Source organism: Syngnathus leptorhynchus, chromosome 17, assembly GCF_054491065.1.
Source record: "Syngnathus leptorhynchus isolate UIUO chromosome 17, UIUO_Slep, whole genome shotgun sequence".
Lineage (NCBI taxonomy): Eukaryota > Metazoa > Chordata > Actinopteri > Syngnathiformes > Syngnathidae > Syngnathus > Syngnathus leptorhynchus.
The window spans coordinates 2,195,002-2,215,073 of NC_141211.1; the positions used below are offsets into that span (position 1 = coordinate 2,195,002).

Below are 20,072 nucleotides of genomic sequence, written 5' to 3' on the forward strand. Positions count from 1 at the left end.
CACAAGAAGTGACGACAGTAATGTCAGAAAAAGCCTAGAAGAAAATCAAAACTTTTTATTTGGGGTTAATCAGAGGTGCCTACAATGTTACAAGTGTTAATTTGTACCCACTTGTGCAACCATATTTTTCTTAGTTGTTTATTTTTCCTTCTAAACGGAAATAAGTGTCAAATGAACCATTTTGGACCATTCTAAAATATCCTTTTATCTTTTCTTTGTGAACCTCTCGTCTCGCTTATATGTACCATAAAAATCATTCCAAACACATTTTATAAATGCTCAATAAGATATCATTTTATTTCATTTGTTGGAAATACATTAAATATGCCACTTAAATACACAGTATATAATAAATAGATGAATCCTAATGATTTTGACTGCAGCGGTGTGAGGAGCTCTTCAAGTTGATGAAGTAGCAGTTTTGTAAACCAGGGTGAACACATTTAACGTCATACATTTTCAAAGTGACCTTTGCGTCTATTGCGACGGCCCGATTGTAGTTGTTGAAGGCATGGTGGTGGTGGTTGAGCCGCCCATGATTTTGTATCGGATGCATTCGATGAGATCCTTTTTAAGAAGAGGCATTTGGTATTTGTCGCCCGTGGGTGCCATTTGCTGTAGCACGGTTTTGCATTGAAACTGCAATACGAGAGAACGGTCAGTGATGCACAAAAAAAGAAATCAAAGAAAAATGGGACAGTCAATGTTGTCCTTACTTTTTTCAGATCATTGTACACCTTTAAATGTCTTGCAATCTCCTTCGTCTCTTGTGGCTTCTTCAGGAGGTCGTGAACTTTGCAGAAGAATTTGGCCTGTTGGGTAAAAGCACAATTACTATTAATATGCTTGGATTTTTTTTTTTTTTTTTTTTATCCATGTGCCTGATCTCATCCTCACCTCACATCTTCCAATGCCTTCCGCCAGATGCTTCAAACTATCAAAGTCTCCCTGTAAAGAAATAAAAAGTTGCATTAAAAAAAAAAAATCGATGCACCATCGGTGTACAGTATTTTATTTTTATGATGGTGGACTGAAACTGTGATTCTCTTACCGTGGGTAATGATATGTTGCGATCAAACAAGTCGATGATCGGTTTGAGTTTAAGCTCGGGTTTTGGGTGGGTCGGTTTGGTCAAAGCTGGATGGCCCAGCAAAGCCATCATCAGGAGCGCCGCCGTCATCATCGTGGTCATCATTTTGGCTTCTAATAACATCTCGTTGAAATGCGCTTGAATTGTCAGCTACTAGTTGGTTGTGATGCCTCAATCGCGAGCATGGGACTTATACTACTTGTTCCCCCCACCCCCTTAAAAAAAAAAAACTGTTACCCTGCAGTACACCGGAAATAAGATGAAGTTGATTATACTTACAACAAAATGAGATATGTTTCTTTGAATTTGTGTCAGATTACGTTAGGTCAAAATGTCATAATTTTTTTTTCCCATCTCTTCCCACTATTAGAATGACTACCGTGACTTGAAGTTAAAAGCGGGATAACATTCAGGGTATAAAATTTAAAAGTGATCATTAACGAAACATATGAGCTGATGAACATTTTTTGGAAGAATATTACTGATATTCTGTACACATATATATATCTATATTCTCACATATTCCACACAGATTGCAGCTTGCAAGAAGTGGCTTTTTTTAATGCAATGAATGAAACTCAACCTTGTATAAAATTCACTGGTACTGCTAACAATCCATTCAATCAATCAACAACACTTTGATCCAATACTCAAGATGCAAAGTTAAGTCATTTCTCTGTTTTTGGTGAATTCAGAAAAGCCAAAATTAAACCCGACTAAAAACGTTGAAATTTGATTTCTCGAATAATCTTTGTTTCTATATAGGTCTTTAAGTGGAACTGTAAATGGTAACGACGAAACTAGTTACTGTAGAAGTGTGCTGGTATGCTCAGTGTAAATAGGAAGAGAGAGAGCTGATACTGCACTTGATGATCTCAGAGTTCTGTTCTCGGTTCTTGCGGATGCGGTAGAAGTGTTCGATGTAACTAGAGCGGCCCAGCAGCTCCACAAAGTCCTCGTCGTGCGTGATGACCAGCAGTTGGAAGTTGCGCTGGCGGGAGCGGCTCTTGATGATTCTGTGTCGAGGAGGAAAAGGGATGCCAGTTGAAAAGTCGCACGTGGATGCCGCTAATGCCGATAGATATTTTTTTATCTTTGCTGATATTGCTGTTACAGCATTTGATGGTATGTCTACCATTTAAACTCTATATTGGTGGATATTTTTAGGTGGGGATCTTCTGTTTTCAATCACTCTGACACCTTTTTGAAAAGGTTTCCCCTTGTAATTATGGGATCATTTGTAAGGTGTGTGTGTGTGTGTGTGTGCGTGTGCACCGACTCGATAAGGGCGTGTGCCAGCGACTCGATGTTTTCTCTGTCCAGGTTCGTGGTGGGCTCATCCAGTGCAAGGATTCCGCAATTCAGACAGAAGGTCTCCGCCAAGGCAAGACGGATAATGAGAGACGCCAACACCTGCGAGCACACGGAATCAGACTTACGATATGATACGCAACATACACGAGGCTATTAAAAAAAAATAAAAAAATAAAGTAGGTACCTTCTGGCCAGCACTGGAGCGCCCCCTCATATCCAAACTGGTATCTCCTTTTACCATGACTACTCGATAGTTATAAACTCTTCGTCGCACTTCGGCAGACGTGTTCTCATCCACGTCCGAGCGAATTTCCACATACTCAATATCTGGGAAAAGAATTGATTGAGATGAGGATGGACCAAAGTGAACCTTTCACACCAATGGCTTGTGTTTAATTTTATTTCTAAAATGCCGTGGTGTGAAAAACGGTTGTTCTGAATGAAACAATTACGACAATATCCTGCTTAAAAATAATGCTCTTTTGCTGTGGAATTGAACATACCTTGTCCTCGGTAGGTGCTCCGCCAAAGGTCTCTGATGAGTTTGTTGATTTCATCCATCTTCATGCTGTGGAACTTCATGATGGCTCTAAAATTAGGCAAATGCGTTTTTTTTCCAACTTCATGCTGTATGAGCTTGAAAGTGACGTGTATTTGTTATGAGGGATGAGAAATGGATGGATGGATGTGTGTACATACATATATACATACACATACACACACATATATATATATATATATATATATATATATATATATATATATATATGTGTGTATGTGTATGTATATATGTATGTACACACATCCATATATATATATATATATATATATATATATATATATATATATATATATATATATACGACATCTCTTACAAAATTGCTGATAAACACTTGTGAGTAGGATGCCCCGAATGTGATTGTCAGTCATATTATTCCATAACATAAGCTATTTCAATTGCGTCATTTTGATATACGGTAAACAAGTAGGTTGATAAAGGCGATAAAAAAGCAGCTGACTGAATGTGGTCTTCCTGTGTTACTCGAAACGTTTGGCCCAACAACCCAGCAAGTGATGAGCGGCTCTGATGTGGTCAAACTATCAAGTGGAAATCTGCCTTCTTCCGAGGCCCATACATGGCAACTGAAGAGGCGAGTCATGACGAAAAAAGGAAAAGTCCTTAGCAATCCGTCTGATTTGCTTACAGAGCAGACAGGGTTCATAAGGTTTTTTTTTTTTTTTTTTTTTTATTATATACAACAAGTAGCTAATTCTTTTTAAAACTTTTGAATGGATATAAATAAAATAATGCGTATTGCGAACAATGTATCTTTTTTTCCTCTTCGATATGAAGTAGTAAAACATGTTTTTGACATCATTTGGTGTTAAAGGCCAAGTCCATTTTTTAACTGGGCCACACACCCCTCGTTCCCTGGAAGGCAGCCAAGGCCTCCTTGCTCTTGATATTGATAATGCTGACGAAACAGCTGACTCAACCATGCGGGCGTGACGGAAATACTTACACTGTGCCATTATGACAGCGACACACTGCCCCGTAAAATCCCTGTGACCCTTTTGTCATCCACTTTCTTCAGGGGTTTTTACAGATTTATCAGCTGCTTGTACTAAGTGAGATTATTTCTTTTCTAACTCCAAATAATTGATGAGTTTTATCGTTAAAGGTTTTTGTCAAATGCTATTATACATTGACAGAAGAACAATTACAAGCATTTTTTTGTAAACTATTCACATATTCTCTTTTTTTTTATCTTTATGACACTAAAAAACAAAACAAAAAACAAGATACCAAATGAAAGTGTGGCGGGATGCAGCACTGGAAACCGTGTCTACGCTCGGTGATCAAGCAAAGTGTCCCACTTACTGATCGAGGGCTTTGTAGTAGAGTTCCAGGTCTTTGATGACCAGCTCGGTCGTACGCATTGTGATCATCTTGTTTTTGTAGCGCTCGTCCGCTTTGCCGTACTGGTCTTCTCGCAACTCTTTTCTGAAAGCGATACGTCGGTTTTTTTTTGCACAGCAAACGCGAGCGATCGCCAGTAAAGGCGATGACGACAAACGGCTAGCTCGGTAGCATAGCGCAGCTCACTTGTGATGCAGCAACTCCTCCTCGAAGCCTTTCTGGCGACCGAACGCAGTGCTGCGGTTATTCTTCAGCTCCTCCACCTTGCGTTCGGTTTCACGTCGTTCTCTGCACGAGCACGTAAAAGAGTCGAAGTGAGACCCCCCCGGATAAAACCAAGTGAAAGGTATTTATTTGGCAAAGCTCTTACTGGCGCAGCTGTGTCACTTGCATGTTGCCTATTTCTTTGCAAAAGAGCTCCCGCTTAACCACGAGGTCTCTTAGCTCTTCAACACGCTTCCTTAGAGTCAGGTTGTCCTGTAACCAGCGCTCCTGCACCTGCCATGAGGGAAAATACACGTTAAATTTCCATTGAACGACTCCCTAACACAGTGTATTTTCATTTCCTCCCCCCAAAAAAGATGACATTGACTATCTGTGCATGGGCAGAACAATTAAATGTGCTTCCAATCAAATTAAAACACTTTTTTTTTTATCACATTCTTTGGGTAAAAGATGATGTATGATATTTATATATCCAAAGCAAAATAGGTAAATATGTGCCATGGATAAATGTTGGAAAACACTGCACTCTTGGACTAGTTTACATTTTGAGTGTCGATGTCCTGACGGATGTTTTCTTTCTCTTTGCTGATCTTCTCTTTGTGACGTTCAGCCGCATGGAGCAGCGTGTTGGTTTCTTGAAGTTGAAATTCTTTTCTCTGCAATGACAGAAACAAACCAATGCTTATCTGTAGTGCTAATACAAAGACTTTGAATATCTTAGACAAGACTGAACACTCCGCTTTTAAGAAAGGGTCAGTGTTGTAACATTGAATGACTGACCTCCTGGTGTTCATGTTTGCCCTCTTCAATATACTTGCGGATGTGTCCTTCCACGTCAGAGATGGTCTTTATTTTCTCTTTGATGGTGTTGATCTGCCATTGACAAATGGTGAAGTAGATAAACGTAATTGGACAAAGACTTGCGAGTAATCATGCGTCCGTCCACCTTTTCCTGTCCTTCCTCCTGCTTCCGCCTTCTACGTCCCATCATCTCCTCTTTTTCCTGTTGCATCTTACTCAGCGTGGAGATCAGCGGAGACAGCTGCTCCTTGGCTTCCTGATTGTGGCGAGAACACGGCATTTGCTTGCTTTGTTTTCTGCTAAGCCTGAACAGAAGAAAGTAGTATTTCGGCACGGCAATGAAAGTACCCGGATGTCCCTGGTTAAGGCCTGATTCTCGGCGGAGAAATCAGCACGCTGCTCCTCCAGCTGCTGTTGCTTCTGCATGTCGCTGCTCAGTTGGAGTTTCTCCGCTTTGGTCTCGTTCACACAACTCTTCAGCATCTGAATCCGATCCTGCTGGTCTTGGATCAGCTTGCGTTTCAGATCCATCCTGCTGGATGCTACGCGGTGGGGGAGAGGGGTGTCAAGAAGCACGTTTTTTTTCATACTTTAGTGGCTTTTTTTCTGATTGGTTTTGTTTGGTGGTGTGCCTTGGCTCATTTCATGTTTGGAAACATTGAGCGAGCTTAGATCATCTTACTGGTGTCTAATTTGAGCTGAGTCTCCTGCTTCTCCTGACTGACTTGCTGGACGGTTCTGGTCAAGTCTACTCCCTGGAGTTTAGCCGCGTTCTGAGCTATTTTCACCTCCACCTCTTTTATATCCATCTACAAAGAACAAGAATTTTGAATTGTCACAATGACGTCTCTTGTGTTCCCAGAAGCAAACGAGAGAATTGTACCAAGAATCTGTCCATCAGAGCGATGTCCTGCTGACAGGCCTTGACGGTTTCCTCCTCAGACATCAGAGCCCCAAGCAGAGTCTCCTGTTCCTCCACATCTTTTTTCAGCCTCTCAATATCTCTGTTCACACTCTGCAGTCGATTTCGCAGCTCAGGCAACTCGTTCTCCTGTAACTGCACAATGGACTGCCTGCGGGAACAGGTAAACATGAACATAAAGTACATAGGAGGAAAAGTGAGGATGATTGGAAGAACTGACTGCTCAGTAGATGAACAGCAAATCACTCCATTGATTCTTATGGTAATTATTTTTTGAAATTCCAACAACTAGCTTCACACCACATATTGTATTTTATTTTAGAGCTTCCAAGGTACTGTGCACCTTTTTTCATAGGTGTTCCATGATAATCCCACGCCATCTAGTGGACTAAACCGTTCATCGTTTTTAGTTCAACCAATTTGCTTACTTGCCAAATATTGCCCCCAAACATATTAGAGTTGACATGTTATACCTGACTGGTCTTAGTGTCACCATCTCATCTCTCCTTCTTTCCTTCCTCTTCAGGTCCTGCTCGGTGTTCTTCAGCTTGTCTGGAACCAGACGCAATTTGGACTGCATGTCGCTGATGACCTCTTGTAAGTCGGGCTCGGACGGGAACGTTCGCTGGCAGACGGGGCAGCAGGGCTCCCTCTCCTCGGTCAGCTGGCTGATAAACTGGGTGTAGACGGCAGTGGCTCCAGCAAGCATGGCTAGAAAGAAAGAAAAAAAAAACACAATATAACTTTTTCAATTTATTTGCATCAATGTGACCGTTGGTGCACAAGGCAACCTCTTTGTTTGGAAATTTTTTCCAGGTCCTCTTGCAATTTGCTGAGGTCCTGCTCCAGATCTTGACTGCCGCAGACGTTGAAGAACTTTTCTTCATCATTTGTCAACTGCTGCTCCTTTTTACGTAGCTCAGCAGCAATGTGGCTCTTATTTTGCTCGCTAGATGCCAGGTCCTTACTGTGAAATCATAACAGGCTCGTCATGACAAAGTAAGGTTCAATAACGAGGCCCAAACATAAACACAATGGAACCTCCAAAATGGAACTGCAATGCTAATTGACTTCCAAGGTTTTCTAATTTTAAAACAATGTCTTCATGTACAATAGAATTAGTTGGTTTCTGACTCAAACGATTTGAAATCATTCTAAAAGCTCAATTAACAGGTAATGCTTCCTCTACAGTATGAATTTTGAAAACTGTAGGACTTGCAGTGCTTGACTTTGAAGGTTCCGATAATGTAATAATTAGATAACCCACTTGAGTTTGGCCAATTTGTCCCTGGTTCTGTTTATTTCCTTTGACTTAGCGTAAAGCCAATCCTCCAGTTCTCTTTTGTTGGGAAAGTGTCCCAGCAGTGCCACCAGTTCATCACTATGACGTGACTTGATCTTGCGTACCTGCTCCTCTTTGGCTTTCTACAAAAGCAAAAGAAAAAATGCAATGTTACAAGGGGAAACAGCAGACAAGCATGAGGAAGGATGACAAATGTCACCTTGTCCTTAGTCAACATGTCCATTTGAGTGCGTGCTGTTGTGTGCGTGTTGAGCACAGCCATCTCTTGGTCCAGCTGCCTTTGTGTGCGGTCGAGCTCTGCCTTTTCTCTCTGGAGCGCCACAACCTCGACCTTCAGCCCCTCTACGTTGGACGTCTCGAGGGCGCTCTGCAGCTCATGTTCCTGAAAAGACAACAAATGAGCTTGGTTGACTTCTTTTTTTTTTTAATTTGACTAACTTTGGAAAATCGACAAACTCACCGCTTTGGCCAGCTCACTTTCCAACTCGTGCATTCTCCCGGACGAACTTTCAAGCCTCTGCAGCTCAGTGTGGACATTCTGGAGCTCAAGCTGCTTCTTTAGCTGCATGTCTTTTTTCAGTTCTATTATTCTTTCCAGACCCGTCTTCTTATCCCTGATATCATCAATTGACTGTTGTTTCTGCTGCTCCTTTTCCTGCAGGTCCGCCTGGTTTAAGGAACGAGAGGTGAAATGTGTGACTCTCGGGTGATTCGTCCATCAATTAACTGGCTTGAGTGGTCTCACTTTATCTTACCATAACCTGAGCAACTTTCATTTTTTCCTGCTCCAGTCTCTGAGTGACATGACGATGGAAGCTCTCGAGCTGAAGAGTCGTGAAGGGCGGCCGGTCGTAGCCTTCCATCTCCAGTTGGGACGATAATAAGCGGACCTGCGACAGTGAAACCAAGGTCAGTCGCTAGAACTAGGTAGTTTGATTTTGAGCGCTAGGATTTGCTCTCACCTGAGTGTCACGGTTCTTGATGTTTTGTGTGTGGCAGTCAGACTCTACTTGGAGACGTCCTGGGAAGACCAGAAGACATTTTCGCCACTCTATTCACAAACCAAACCGTTTTGGGTTTTCTTTCTGTCTCGTGCTTACGTACCTTGTTCCACTAGGAGCTCGGACTTTTGTCTGTTGAGTCTCTGACACTCCCTGTCGGCTTGCTCCAGCTGCTTCTGGCAGTCTTTCAGCCTACTTTCCTTCTCCCTTACGGTTCTCTGGTGGTTCAAGTAAGTCTCTTGCAGCTGCTCGGTTGAACCCTGGAACACCTGCAAGCAAACAAGGACTACAGGCTCAAAGCTATTCTGGAGTATTTGAAATATTTTTTTTATTAGACTTCAATGAATTGTGCAGCAGTATGTCGTAAAGTTTTAGATGAGTGTTCATTTCATGGTTATGTGTCGCACCTTTTCCATTGTTTCCTCGAGCTCCTTGTTGTCTTCCTCCATCTGTTTCTTCCTGCTGTCCAATACCTTAATATCATTGTCCAGCTTCATCACCTTGCCCAGTTTCAAGTCGATGTCTGCCAACTGATTCTGACAATTGAAAGAAAAAATGACAATTACTTATTCATATAGCATGTTATCACTTTGATTTCAAACGGTGCAACAGCACGCACTTCCAGTGGCTCGATTTGGCTCTCCAGCATTTGGACACGGTCCCTGGAGGCCATCAGTTGATCTTCTTTGTAGGCGACAATCTCTCTAATCTGTTGGGCCTTCTCCTTGTTCTGTTTCAAAAAGTGCAACTCCACCTGGCACTCTTTCACGGTGTTGCTCTGCTTGAGACGCAACTGCCGCATCGTGTCCAGAGCTTTGATGTACCTTGAAGGTGAGAAGAATGTCAATAAAACATCTAGTGGCAGTGAGAGGGGGGGGAAATGTGCAAATGAGTTGGCTTTACTTGGTTGCAGCAAAGATGGAATCAAACTTTTCTTTGAGCGCCTTGCCCTCACTAAGTGGCCAGTTGGAATCCTCTTGATGGCAGAATATAACGTTATTCAACACGGGCTTGGAGACGCCAAGTGCAGAAATCATCTCGCGGTCTAACTCGCCACACTTGGATGACAAGCTCACCTTTTCACCATCCCTGGATGAATACATGTAGAGAATATGAGCATAGATTGTTTTTTCTCCCACGCTCCCAAGTCATGCATGCTAGGTTTATTGAAGACCGGAATAGGTTCAGAACCAATTACGCTTGACCTTCAAGGTACTACAAAATAAAGAGCCAGGCTTGACATGACTCAAAAAAGTCAGGACTTACTTTAGCCGAGTAATAATCTGCTCTAAGCTTTTAAAGGAGTAATTCTTTGTCTTCTGGGTACAGGACATGGAACGTTGGATGGCAATTTTGTCTCCGTTGACATCAGAGAACAGAAGTCGAATCTGTGCCCGCACGTCTGTTTCGTGGGCCTCCTGGAATCACATGTTGATGAATGCTCACATTAGAATTTAGCATAGTAGGGAATGCACAACATCTAATACATCTAAAAATAATAATTCACCTTTGGATCATGGACAAAAGCAACTCCTTTAGAACCTGGGGGAAGTTCTCCTGAAGTTGCATACCTGAGGCATTCAATTATGGTCTGAAACCCCAAAAAATATATATACTGTAATATCAATTCTAGCTCCAATGTGTACTCTTGAGTGTCTGTGAAAGTCTGTACCGTTTTGCCTGCTCCGTTGGAACCAACCAGAACCGTAAGGGGAGTAAAGAACTCGATTATTTGTTTGTCTTTGTCTTCAATTCCAAAGCTTCGCACCCCCAGGATGCTCATCTTGTCAATTTTAGACATGTTTGCTTTCTGCAAGAGACAACAAAAAAAAGAAGCAAAAATGAAATTCACCTGTAAAGGTTAATGTGCATTTTGAGTTCATCCTAAAATTTCACCTGAAGACCTTAACTTTTGCGAGGAGTGTATGAATTTGCTTTTGTTCAATTTTACTGGCTTTTGGGGTCATGCATGACCCCGGAAAGGAACGTAGGTTCAATACATCACAACGGACCATGCAGGTATAGTTACAGAAACAGGTAAATAATAACAACAGACAACAGATATTTACTATACTTTATTCGAACTGTGTAGACGTTTGTCTATTAACGCACAAATTACTTTTAGACCTATCACGAAAGTAATATACGCGGTAAGCTAGCTAATAATATTAACATATGTACGGTTACGCTCGTCAAAACAGACAAGCAACAATAACAAAAACGTCAAAGCATGACGCGAAATAATGAAAATGACCATTGCTCGTAATTAACTTGTCTAAAGACGCATTGTGTCACGAAAACACACCTTCTTGTTTTGTAACGTGCCTTCACGCTACACACTTCTGACTCCAAGGTTTCGCGCTACACCGGTGATGACGTCATCACGCAAGACGTTCGACTTCCTGGTACGAAACGTGTAACGTCAAGCGTTACGATTTTATTTATTCATCTTGTACGTATTAATTCTTTATTTATTTACTTTTAACCTAGCCTATATATAACTAACTGAATATTTATTCAATCTTCATTTACGTGTGTATTTATTGTGTTAACTAATTAACGAACACTAACAGGGCGTTCCCTTGTAACAATACTAGCACAGAAAAGTGATCATTTCAAAGAATTAATAAAATTGAAAATAATTTATGGTGCTAGATTATTTTAAGAAAGCAGTATTTTTATGTAATAAACTGAGATTTTAGGCTACTGTAATAATTGTTTACCACTCCCCCCCCACCCTCCATTTAGGTTTTTTTTGTTTAAATATTATATGACTTTTTCACTGTTATCTTTTCTCATGAACTTTCTTTTATGCAAGGGTCCTGTTGTTGACCACATGATTGACCACTCCCCATAAAAACCTGGCGACATCACCTCTGTGACCCCTCGTGTTCTGAATGAGCCAGCACATGAAATGACCAGAGGTGAGGACACCAAGTAAGTTCTACCCAGACAGCCGACTTGAGAAAAAAACACGTAAGTGGTTGCTCGTTTGACTATCTTTTGTCTTTTTTGTTTGTTGGTTTATATTTATATTTATATTACACTCAATGGAAGACAGAATGAAAAAAAGAAATGCAGCAATTCTTAAAAAAAATATAGCATCGGTTGTTGCAAATCACACAGACGTCACACTATGATGAAAGGCCACCTTTAATCATCTTCTTAAATGAAAGCAAACATGAGAGATAGAAATGAAAATGCAATTTCACACACAAATTGTATTCATTACTGCCAGAAGTTAATTGTCACGTCACATTCATTGTAAAAAGGTCAACATGCAGGGAATGAAGCACCAAAAAAACCCTATATCTGCATCTCTATTCTTTTCTACTCCTATTCTATTTTGTTTGCTTTTTGGAGCAGACATAAATTAGCCTGCATGGCTGCTTTACTTGTGTGTGTGTGAGTGCGTGAGCCGGCTTGTGCGTTTGTGTTTGTGTGTGTGTGTGTGTCTAACGTGGTCTTGGTTTAAACTTGGGCAGCTGCACGCATAGCCTGGCTGGCTGGGAGCTGTGGGGAAATGTGGGCGTTGTGTCTGCCAGGCCTCTTACACTTGGCTTGTCGACATGCATTACGCTCTCTCTCTCTCTCTCTCTCTCTCTCTCTCTCTCTCTCTCTCTCTCTCTCTCTCTTTCTCTCTCTCTCTTGTTCTCTCGCTCTCCCATACACACACACACACACGCACTTCTCACAACACGTGCCTCGTCATGACACGTCATAGAAGCTCACATGCAAAGGCCTGGAAAGGCAGACTTTGGGTTTTTAAAATAATCTAAACATTGATCAAATAATGCACACATGCACACACAATATTAAAGGTGAAATACAATGAATTTTTTTTTAATGTTGAGTGTTGTAATGTTGGTTGGCAGTTTTGTGCAAGGTAAGCATTGCTGATCGTTCATTTCCGATGAGCAGTCATAGCTGACCCAATTACACTTAATTGGTACAAAAATCATTATGTATTTGCCATACTATACTATACTATACTATACTATACTATACTATACTATACTATACTATACTATACTATACTATACTATACTATACTAGTTTCTAGTTAGTTTGGGGTGTTTTGGAAAAGGTTCAAATGATCCCAAATGTCTCCTATAATTCAAGCTTTGACCTCAACCATATTATTGCTTTTCTACACTCGATGGCGCTATTGAGCCACGTATTTTTATAAGTTCATGTCAGGCCACCCAGGTGCCTTCTTTTGCAGCATCCCCATTCATTTTATGACATATTTAGCAATGGAATAGCCACTTGTTATGCAGTCTATTTTAAAAGGGCATGGGGGGGGGGGGAATTACCTGTATTTATCATTTATATCTTTAAGCCATTCACTTTTTCTCACGCAAGTTTCATATGTGTAAACTTAAAAGTGGATCAGCCCTGTAGTATGTGGTGTATTTGTGTGTGTGTGTGTGTTTTTTTTTCTTAACGCCCTCCCCACTCCGTTTTCTCACCCCCTACTCCCTCGCTCCTCGCCCCCTCGGATGGTCGAAATTGTGCGGCAGCGAGCAAAGAGAGAGATGAGCGCACCTCTAAGCGAGCCTCCGCAGTTAGATTAGTCCACGCGTGGGTCAAGACGGCAAGAGAGGATCACCTCCTCCAAAATACCCCCTGCACCTCAAAGAAAAAAATTGTAAGGAGGAATAAAGAGGAGCGTCGCGAGGAGTGACTCCCACGGAGAAGTGCGCACGCGTGGGTGCGAGACGCACTCTGTGCGCTGAAGAATGCGTGTCAGGACGTCGGGAGTGTTTGAAACAATTTCATTTGATGGACTTTATTTTTTAAATGGATTTTCCAACCACCCACGGATTGCACAAGAAGAAAAATCTAAAAGGCAAAGCTGTTCTATTGGAAAGTGATCTTGATGGGGGGATTATGTGATCCTGACACTTTGAGAATTATTCTGTCAACCTATTGCTTTTATTCTTCGATAACTTTTTTTCCCAACCTGGTGGAAACACGGGCATCCTTTTGCCAACCTGCAATGAAAGACGTTGAACAAATATAACCGAGAGCAGCGGTGGGGTTTCGATCCAGGTGGCCGATATATTAAAGTGGAAACGCCTGGAGTACCATTAAACAAATCAGATAAACGCAGTGCGAAATCCGTCGATAGCCTTTATTGACGAGGGACTATAAAAAGCTAATGACCGGACCTGACAGCCAGCATTCAACTGAGCTGGACAACAAGCACGCTTGGGAAACTTTCCCAGAAGGTCGACGGTAACGCCAGGCTTTTCTGTGCTCTTTTGAATGCACCGTGTTACGAGCACCCCGCTAATTGAAGCGGATAATATGCGGCGAACGTGCGGCGAGCGCTGATGCCCTGATAGTTGGCAAGATCCTGACCACCGAAAAGCAGCATGGCGGTTCTGACCAGGTACCTACGGGTGACCCAGGCGACTGGGGAAGCGGCAAAGGGAGGGCCGACCTTTCAGTCCTGAGATCCGTCTGTGGAGCGGCGCAGCTGCGGCGGGCCGGGGGATGTGATGGGGTGACGGCTCATGCCCCCCCTTACCCCGATCCCTAAAATCCCACCCGCCCCGCATACGGCCTGGCTTCAACGATGGATCAAAATTTCTCGATGGTTCGAGACGGCAGACAGCCTCTGCCCGAGCGTGACTCGTCCAAACGGGTTTTGACGGGCTGCTTCCTCTCCCTCCTCATCTTCACCACGCTGCTGGGCAACACGCTGGTGTGCGTGGCCGTCACCAAGTTCCGCCACCTGCGCTCCAAGGTCACCAACTTCTTCGTCATCTCCCTAGCCATCTCCGACCTCCTGGTGGCCATCCTGGTGATGCCTTGGAAGGCGGCGACGGAGATCGTGGGCTTCTGGCCTTTTGGCCCCTTCTGCAACGTATGGGTGGCGTTTGACATCATGTGCTCGACCGCCTCCATCTTGAATCTTTGCGTGATCAGCGTGGACCGCTACTGGGCCATCTCCAGTCCGTTCCGCTACGAACGCAAAATGACCCCCAGGGTGGCGTGTCTGATGATCAGCGTGGCGTGGACGCTATCCGTTCTCATCTCTTTCATCCCCGTGCAGCTGAACTGGCACAAAGCTCAGACTACCAGCTACGTAGAGCTTAACGGAACCTACCCGGGCGAACTACCGCCCGACAACTGTGATTCCAGCCTTAACCGCTCTTACGCCATCTCCTCGTCTCTCATCAGTTTCTACATCCCCGTGGCCATCATGATCGTCACGTACACTCGCATCTACCGCATCGCCCAAAAACAGATCCGGAGGATATCCGCCCTGGAGAGGGCAGCAGAGAGCGCCAAAAACCGTCACAGCAGCATGGGCAACACGTCCAACATCGAGAGCGAGAGTTCGTTCAAAATGTCGTTCAAGCGAGAAACCAAAGTGTTAAAGACGCTCTCGGTCATCATGGGGGTGTTTGTGTGTTGCTGGTTGCCCTTCTTCATCCTCAACTGCATGGTTCCCTTCTGCGAAGCCAACCTGCCGGACGACGCCAACGACTTCCACTGCATCAGCCCGACCACCTTCGACGTGTTTGTGTGGTTCGGCTGGGCCAACTCCTCGCTCAACCCCATCATCTACGCCTTCAACGCCGACTTCCGCAAGGCCTTCTCCATTCTGCTGGGCTGCCACCGCCTCTGCCCTGGGAGCAACACCATCGAGATCCTCAGCATCAACAACAACGCCGGAGCGACCCTTCCCAACCCCGCTTGCCAGTATCATCCCAAAAGCCACATCCCAAAGGAAGGCAACCACTCGGCGGGCTGCGTGATGCCCCACAGCATCTTGTGCCAGGAGGAGGACTTACACAAGCTGGACGAGATGGAGGTAGGTGTTGACAACAACGCCTTGGACAAACTATGCCCGGCCATCTCGGGGAATTTAGACAGCGACACGGAGATCACTCTGGAAAAGATCAACCCCATAACGCAGAACGGACAGCACAACGCCATGTCCCGCTGAACGCTCGCAACGGACATCTTGCCTGACGGCGACATAGTGAGTGTTGTTACATCCATCACTCGCAGGACCTCCGGCTCGTTGACAACTATCCACAAGGGAGAAAACACATCCGAATGTTTCCAAGTTACAGGCACTTTATTCTGGCTAAACACACTGCAAAATTCTGATGTGCGATCGCGTACTTTTGTATGCATCCTGTACAGTACGGATTGACTTTTAACAGTATTGTAGCGCAGAAGATGTAGAAAACCTTAGCGAAATGTCTTGTCTAATGCAGTTGATATCTGATTATGTTTTTAATTGCAGTATAAACATGGCAGTTGTCTTTGGCGAGCCAAAAGATTCGGGTTGGACGTGCGTTTTTGACTCGATTGCCAAGGAACCAAAGTCGGAATTCAAAATGGAGGAGACGGGAGAACAACCTGTTATTTTTTTACTTCAACTTGGTCCAAACTGCAGGGATGTCAAACTCATTTTTGTCACGGGCCGCATTGTAGTTTCCCTTGGAGGGCAATTATGACTGTCAACGTCTTCGATAGGCAATTTGTAAGTTTAGTAATGACACAAAGTCGATGCAAAATTTATCTTCCCGATGTGGTGGGTCGTATCTGGCCCCCGGGCTTTGAGTTTGATACTTATGGTATCTCAAAAGCCGTACACAGTGAACCCCCGCATGTTTTGGCATTCACGAAGTCATCTTGTGGAGTTTATAGGCCATCATAAATCTGTGGGTGGAGTTTCAGGGGATTCAATCCATATCCACTGCAACCAGAAGTTGTCCAAAACGGGGTACACACATATCGATTTTCACTTCTGTGGCACCCAGACTGCTGTTGCAGAAGAAGCTAGGCTAACTGTTAGCTTATCTGTGTCTACTTTGTAGTTTTATTGTGGTGAGTGACTTGGGAGGCACATCATATGTGTTTGTTCAGGTTGTATCTTGATTGGCTTTAGCTTTTGTTTCCTTTAAGGTGACAAACACCGAGTTGCTAGCTCAGCCCAACTCGGTGTCGTTCATTAGAGATTATCGGCATGTGTGTACCCCATTTTGGGTTGGGATTTCTAAGTATCTCTGACTGGGTTCCTCTATCTTGCTTTTCACCAAGTATAGATTTACTAACTTGAAGGCTTCTGAAGATGTTCTGTTTTGAGCAAATACCATCAGTCCCCCAATGTAAATCTGAAGATTGAAACAAAACATCAACACAAACCTGCTCTCAGATGGAGGAGGAGGGAATTGGAGTGCACTCAAACTTAATGAAAGCGAAGTCGACTGACCTTTTTGCCAAACGTGTAAATATCTGATTTGTTCAATTGCTGTGCTCTGGCGGCCATTCTGAAAGCATCACAGTTGATGACCCGTCAGTGCGGGTAATTTGTCATTACACCTCGTGCAATGTTAATAATTGACATCAGCTTCCTAATTCAATCGAAGTGGCATAAAGTACCAGCTCTGCAACACCTTCTTCTGTGAGCATTCCATTTATGCTCTGATCTGATTGGTTGAAATGTCTTAGTGCTTTGCGTTGAGAGGGTCACCTGTTTCTTTGGCAAGCACTGCACAGCCTTTAATTTGATTTTTTTTTCAAACGCACTTTTGACTAGTTTGTACAACGACACGAACGGAATTCAAATTGACGATAAGTAGTTTGTGACTCACTAGCGCCCCTGGAGGTACTCAAAGATGGCTCCAGCTTCTTACCAAAATTACTCATTTCACAAGTCAAGGTGAAAACAGGGAAGTTCAAACAAAAATGTGAAAGCTGTGCATTAAAGCCAAACCAAAGTTATGTTTTATAAAATGACAAATACATCCCTGCCCGTCCTTCCGTCCAAGTCATGTTAGTCGTTTGGCTGGCGGAGGGGAATAAAAAAAAGCGCTCGTTGAAACTCTTGCAGGGGAAGAGAAAGACAATCCGATAGAAAGCGATTGTTCTTAAACGAAGCGTTTGATTTTCCCATGCTGGAAAATCCAATGCTGTCCATATGGGCAACGTGGGGAACTTGTAGCTCAATATGTGGCACACAAGCAGCTCATTGTCCTCTCTGCCTTGTCCTCTTCTCACGCTGTTCTGTTGGCTGAACACGAGTTAGCAGGCATCTGCTGTCAGCTCATTTCAATTTCAAACAGCCCTAATTATCTTTCAAGTGCCACTACATCATGTTTCTTTGACGCTTTTTGGGGGGCGATCTGATGCTTCCCCACAACTGACCAGGAACTACAGACGTGTGCAATTGGTGTGTCAGGATGGACGGATGCATGAGAAAGCGCCTCGGAGAAGGTTCCCTTCTTCTTCCCACTCACGCTCGCTCGCTGGCTGGCTTTTTCTCTCGGCTTCCTCTGTCGCCCTGATGAGCATTCCAGATGTTAACACGACTGAATTTAATATTAAACAGACAGGGCCTACTGTTTCCTTTCTGTACTCGGAGTCACGGCAGTGAATCAAAGCTCGTAAATCATTCATGTAGAAATGTTGATGCTCTAAATCACCGCGGACCAACGTGAAGACGTCGGGAGCATTTTAATGCTGCCTGTAAGAAATGAAAATGGAACCTATCAATGAAGTCAACCTTATATTTTTTTGGAGCGAGGTTGTGTTAAGTTTCTTTATTCGAGGAATTTTAAACGTCCCCGAGGCCGACTTGTGAGGAATGCAACAATATTTTTTTTTCATTCTGTTCCGATTCCATTTGCTTTACTATCAAATAAGAACTGTGGGTTTCAGGTGACATTTGGTTCCACTCATCTCATTTTGGAGGTCAGAAATTTTGGACTTTTTGCGGTCGTGATTAAGTGCATCAATGATCTATTTAGAATGTTTTGTTTCCATTGTTGTACGATGTCACACTGCTGTAACTCAAGCCGCATTCTTTTCCATTGATTCCATTCTATAGGTCCGAAACTGCTGACACGATTTTCAGGAATGTAGTAATGATCTTGTACCATGTTTGTGGCCCCCTTTTTGTCTAACTGCAACTTCATCATTCCGTTTTTTTTTTTTTTTTTTTACGTCATCCGACATTCTGGTGTTTGGTAACACTGCAGATGAATTCAAACGCTTTCAATTGTTGTTTTTCGAAATGCACCTGGAGCAGCGTGTTTGTCTCCAGTGTATTTTGGCTTCACGTTAAAGCCCCCTCGAGGCCTCACCTTGCTAACACGGTGAGTCATCCGCGCTCACGTCACCTCCTTTGATTCGAAAGATGGCCGACGTCAGGCCGCGGCCCCCTCGAGTAACATGTTCTTTTTCATCAGTCTGCATGTCCTCCACTTAGGAGTTAGTGACAGAACAATGTCTCCCAATGAGAGTTGACGTTTGACGACTTAAGCAAAACGATAACGTCCAACTCTCCTCCTCGGCGTCATATGCATTCCTGCAACGCAGGGGCCAAAGGTAAACCACTAGAGTTTTGTTGTGTCAGCTCATGTAAAAAAAAAATAAAAAAAAATCTCAATGGCAGTATTTACATGTGGGGGGGGGGGGGATTCTGTATTGTACCATGATGTTTTAAAAAAACAAAAGGAATTTTTTTGTGACAAACACAAGTGCTTTTTATCTTAAAAAAACAACAACCTTGGCTTGTGAAGCAAAATGCCGTTTGTCTTCTCCGTTGTTTGTCCGCCAGATGCAGACGGCCGATGTCTATTTATATATTTATTTACTTGTTTCTGGTGTTCTTTCATGAAAGTTATGTCAAAGATTATACTCCTCAAACTTATGACTGTATTTAGTTTACGGTTTGTACAAAGATATACATAGATGATGTGCCCTTCTTGTAAAGAAAAATAAACATGTATGGCTCTTTTATTTTTGCAGCCGTGTTTTGTCAATTGGGGTTAAGGTTATAGGAAATGTGTTTGCCCGCCAGTGTGTGTGTTGTACCTTTGACACCGCGCGGCTATCGAAAGATCACGTCGCTGCAGTGGATCAATATGGATTGATTTGGAACTGTGACGTATTTTTTCTTTTTTTTTTTTTTCCCTTGGTTCCACTTCCCTGAGCGTGTTGTCCTAGCCGCCTTGCCTGTGCATTTACATAAGTTGACAGCCACTTGACAGCTGACACATCCTCGCCTCGCCACGTCGCCCCACCGCTCCGCTGCGCCCGGCCTCATTTGTTACTTGAAATGTGGCACATGCTCACGTTTGCTTTTCTGTGGATAAATCAAGCGGAAAGGGTTACGAATGGATGCGTTGCAAGATACTCGCAACTTCTCGCGACACTTTGCCATTTTTTTTTCCATGTGCCTGTGCCAAATTTGATATTTTGGATGAGGTCTGCACATTCGATGAGTTACATCCTATACTGCTAAATGGATAGGCTGCCAAATTCCATACATGGATATTTAGGCAATCCTGAACGGAGGTCCGAGTGGAAATACAGTCAAGGTTAATGATAGACTGCAGGCAGATGAACAAACACACACAAACACACAAACACACGTTTGTTGTTGTGTGTGTGTGTGTGTGCTTGCATGCCGTAATGTGCTTATGTAACCACACCAGCACCCACTCGGCTCTTTGGCTCAG

The 20,072-nt window shown here is 43.3% G+C and overlaps 3 protein-coding genes across 3 annotated transcripts; 1 reads left to right on the top strand and 2 right to left on the bottom strand.

Moving 5' to 3' along the window:
* Positions 1–336: 336 nt before the first annotated feature.
* Positions 337–1,456, bottom strand: LOC147042932 (uncharacterized). The gene is made up of 4 exons (XM_085936385.1): positions 1,052–1,456; positions 898–948; positions 717–812; positions 337–639 (listed from the first exon to the last, which is right to left on the bottom strand). The coding sequence occupies exons 1-4, from the start codon at positions 1,211–1,213 to the stop codon at positions 478–480; spliced, it is 471 nt and encodes a 156-aa protein (XP_085792511.1). The 5' UTR covers positions 1,214–1,456; the 3' UTR covers positions 337–477.
* A 187-nt stretch (positions 1,457–1,643) lies between these two features.
* Positions 1,644–10,983, bottom strand: rad50 (RAD50 homolog, double strand break repair protein). Its single transcript, XM_085936384.1, has 28 exons — positions 10,883–10,983; positions 10,250–10,387; positions 10,085–10,168; positions 9,844–9,995; positions 9,481–9,666; positions 9,197–9,401; positions 8,985–9,113; positions 8,681–8,846; positions 8,539–8,597; positions 8,332–8,466; positions 8,037–8,243; positions 7,776–7,958; positions 7,541–7,698; positions 7,065–7,240; positions 6,747–6,984; positions 6,235–6,424; positions 6,034–6,160; positions 5,700–5,893; positions 5,497–5,607; positions 5,331–5,423; positions 5,093–5,206; positions 4,696–4,823; positions 4,512–4,613; positions 4,287–4,409; positions 2,908–2,993; positions 2,589–2,731; positions 2,370–2,503; positions 1,644–2,106 (listed from the first exon to the last, which is right to left on the bottom strand). The coding sequence occupies exons 2-28, from the start codon at positions 10,376–10,378 to the stop codon at positions 1,920–1,922; spliced, it is 3,939 nt and encodes a 1,312-aa protein (XP_085792510.1). The 5' UTR covers positions 10,379–10,387; positions 10,883–10,983; the 3' UTR covers positions 1,644–1,919.
* Positions 10,984–14,161: 3,178 nt separating this feature from the next.
* Positions 14,162–15,663, top strand: drd1b (dopamine receptor D1b). The gene has a single exon (XM_085935856.1). It carries the CDS (start codon positions 14,162–14,164, stop codon positions 15,539–15,541), a length of 1,380 nt encoding a protein of 459 aa, XP_085791982.1. The 3' UTR covers positions 15,542–15,663.
* Positions 15,664–20,072: the final 4,409 nt, after the last annotated feature.

Bases quoted from the DNA above. Each gene is read 5' to 3' on its own strand.
- LOC147042932 (XM_085936385.1), bottom strand. From the start codon at position 1,213: ATGTTATTAGAAGCCAAAATGATGACCACGATGATGACGGCGGCGCTC. The intron at 813-897 runs GTGAGGATGAGA...TTTACCCAACAG, and splicing joins AAGGCATTGGAAGATGTGAG to GCCAAATTCTTCTGCAAAGT. The intron at 640-716 runs GTAAGGACAACA...CTCGTATTGCAG, and splicing joins TGTACAATGATCTGAAAAAA to TTTCAATGCAAAACCGTGCT.
- drd1b (XM_085935856.1), top strand. From the start codon at position 14,162: ATGGATCAAAATTTCTCGATGGTTCGAGACGGCAGACAGCCTCTGCCC.
- rad50 (XM_085936384.1), bottom strand. From the start codon at position 10,378: ATGTCTAAAATTGACAAGATGAGCATCCTGGGGGTGCGAAGCTTTGGA. The intron at 10,169-10,249 runs GTACAGACTTTC...TTGGGGTTTCAG, and splicing joins CCAACGGAGCAGGCAAAACG to ACCATAATTGAATGCCTCAG. The intron at 8,598-8,680 runs GTACGTAAGCAC...TGGTCTTCCCAG, and splicing joins CGAGCTCCTAGTGGAACAAG to GACGTCTCCAAGTAGAGTCT.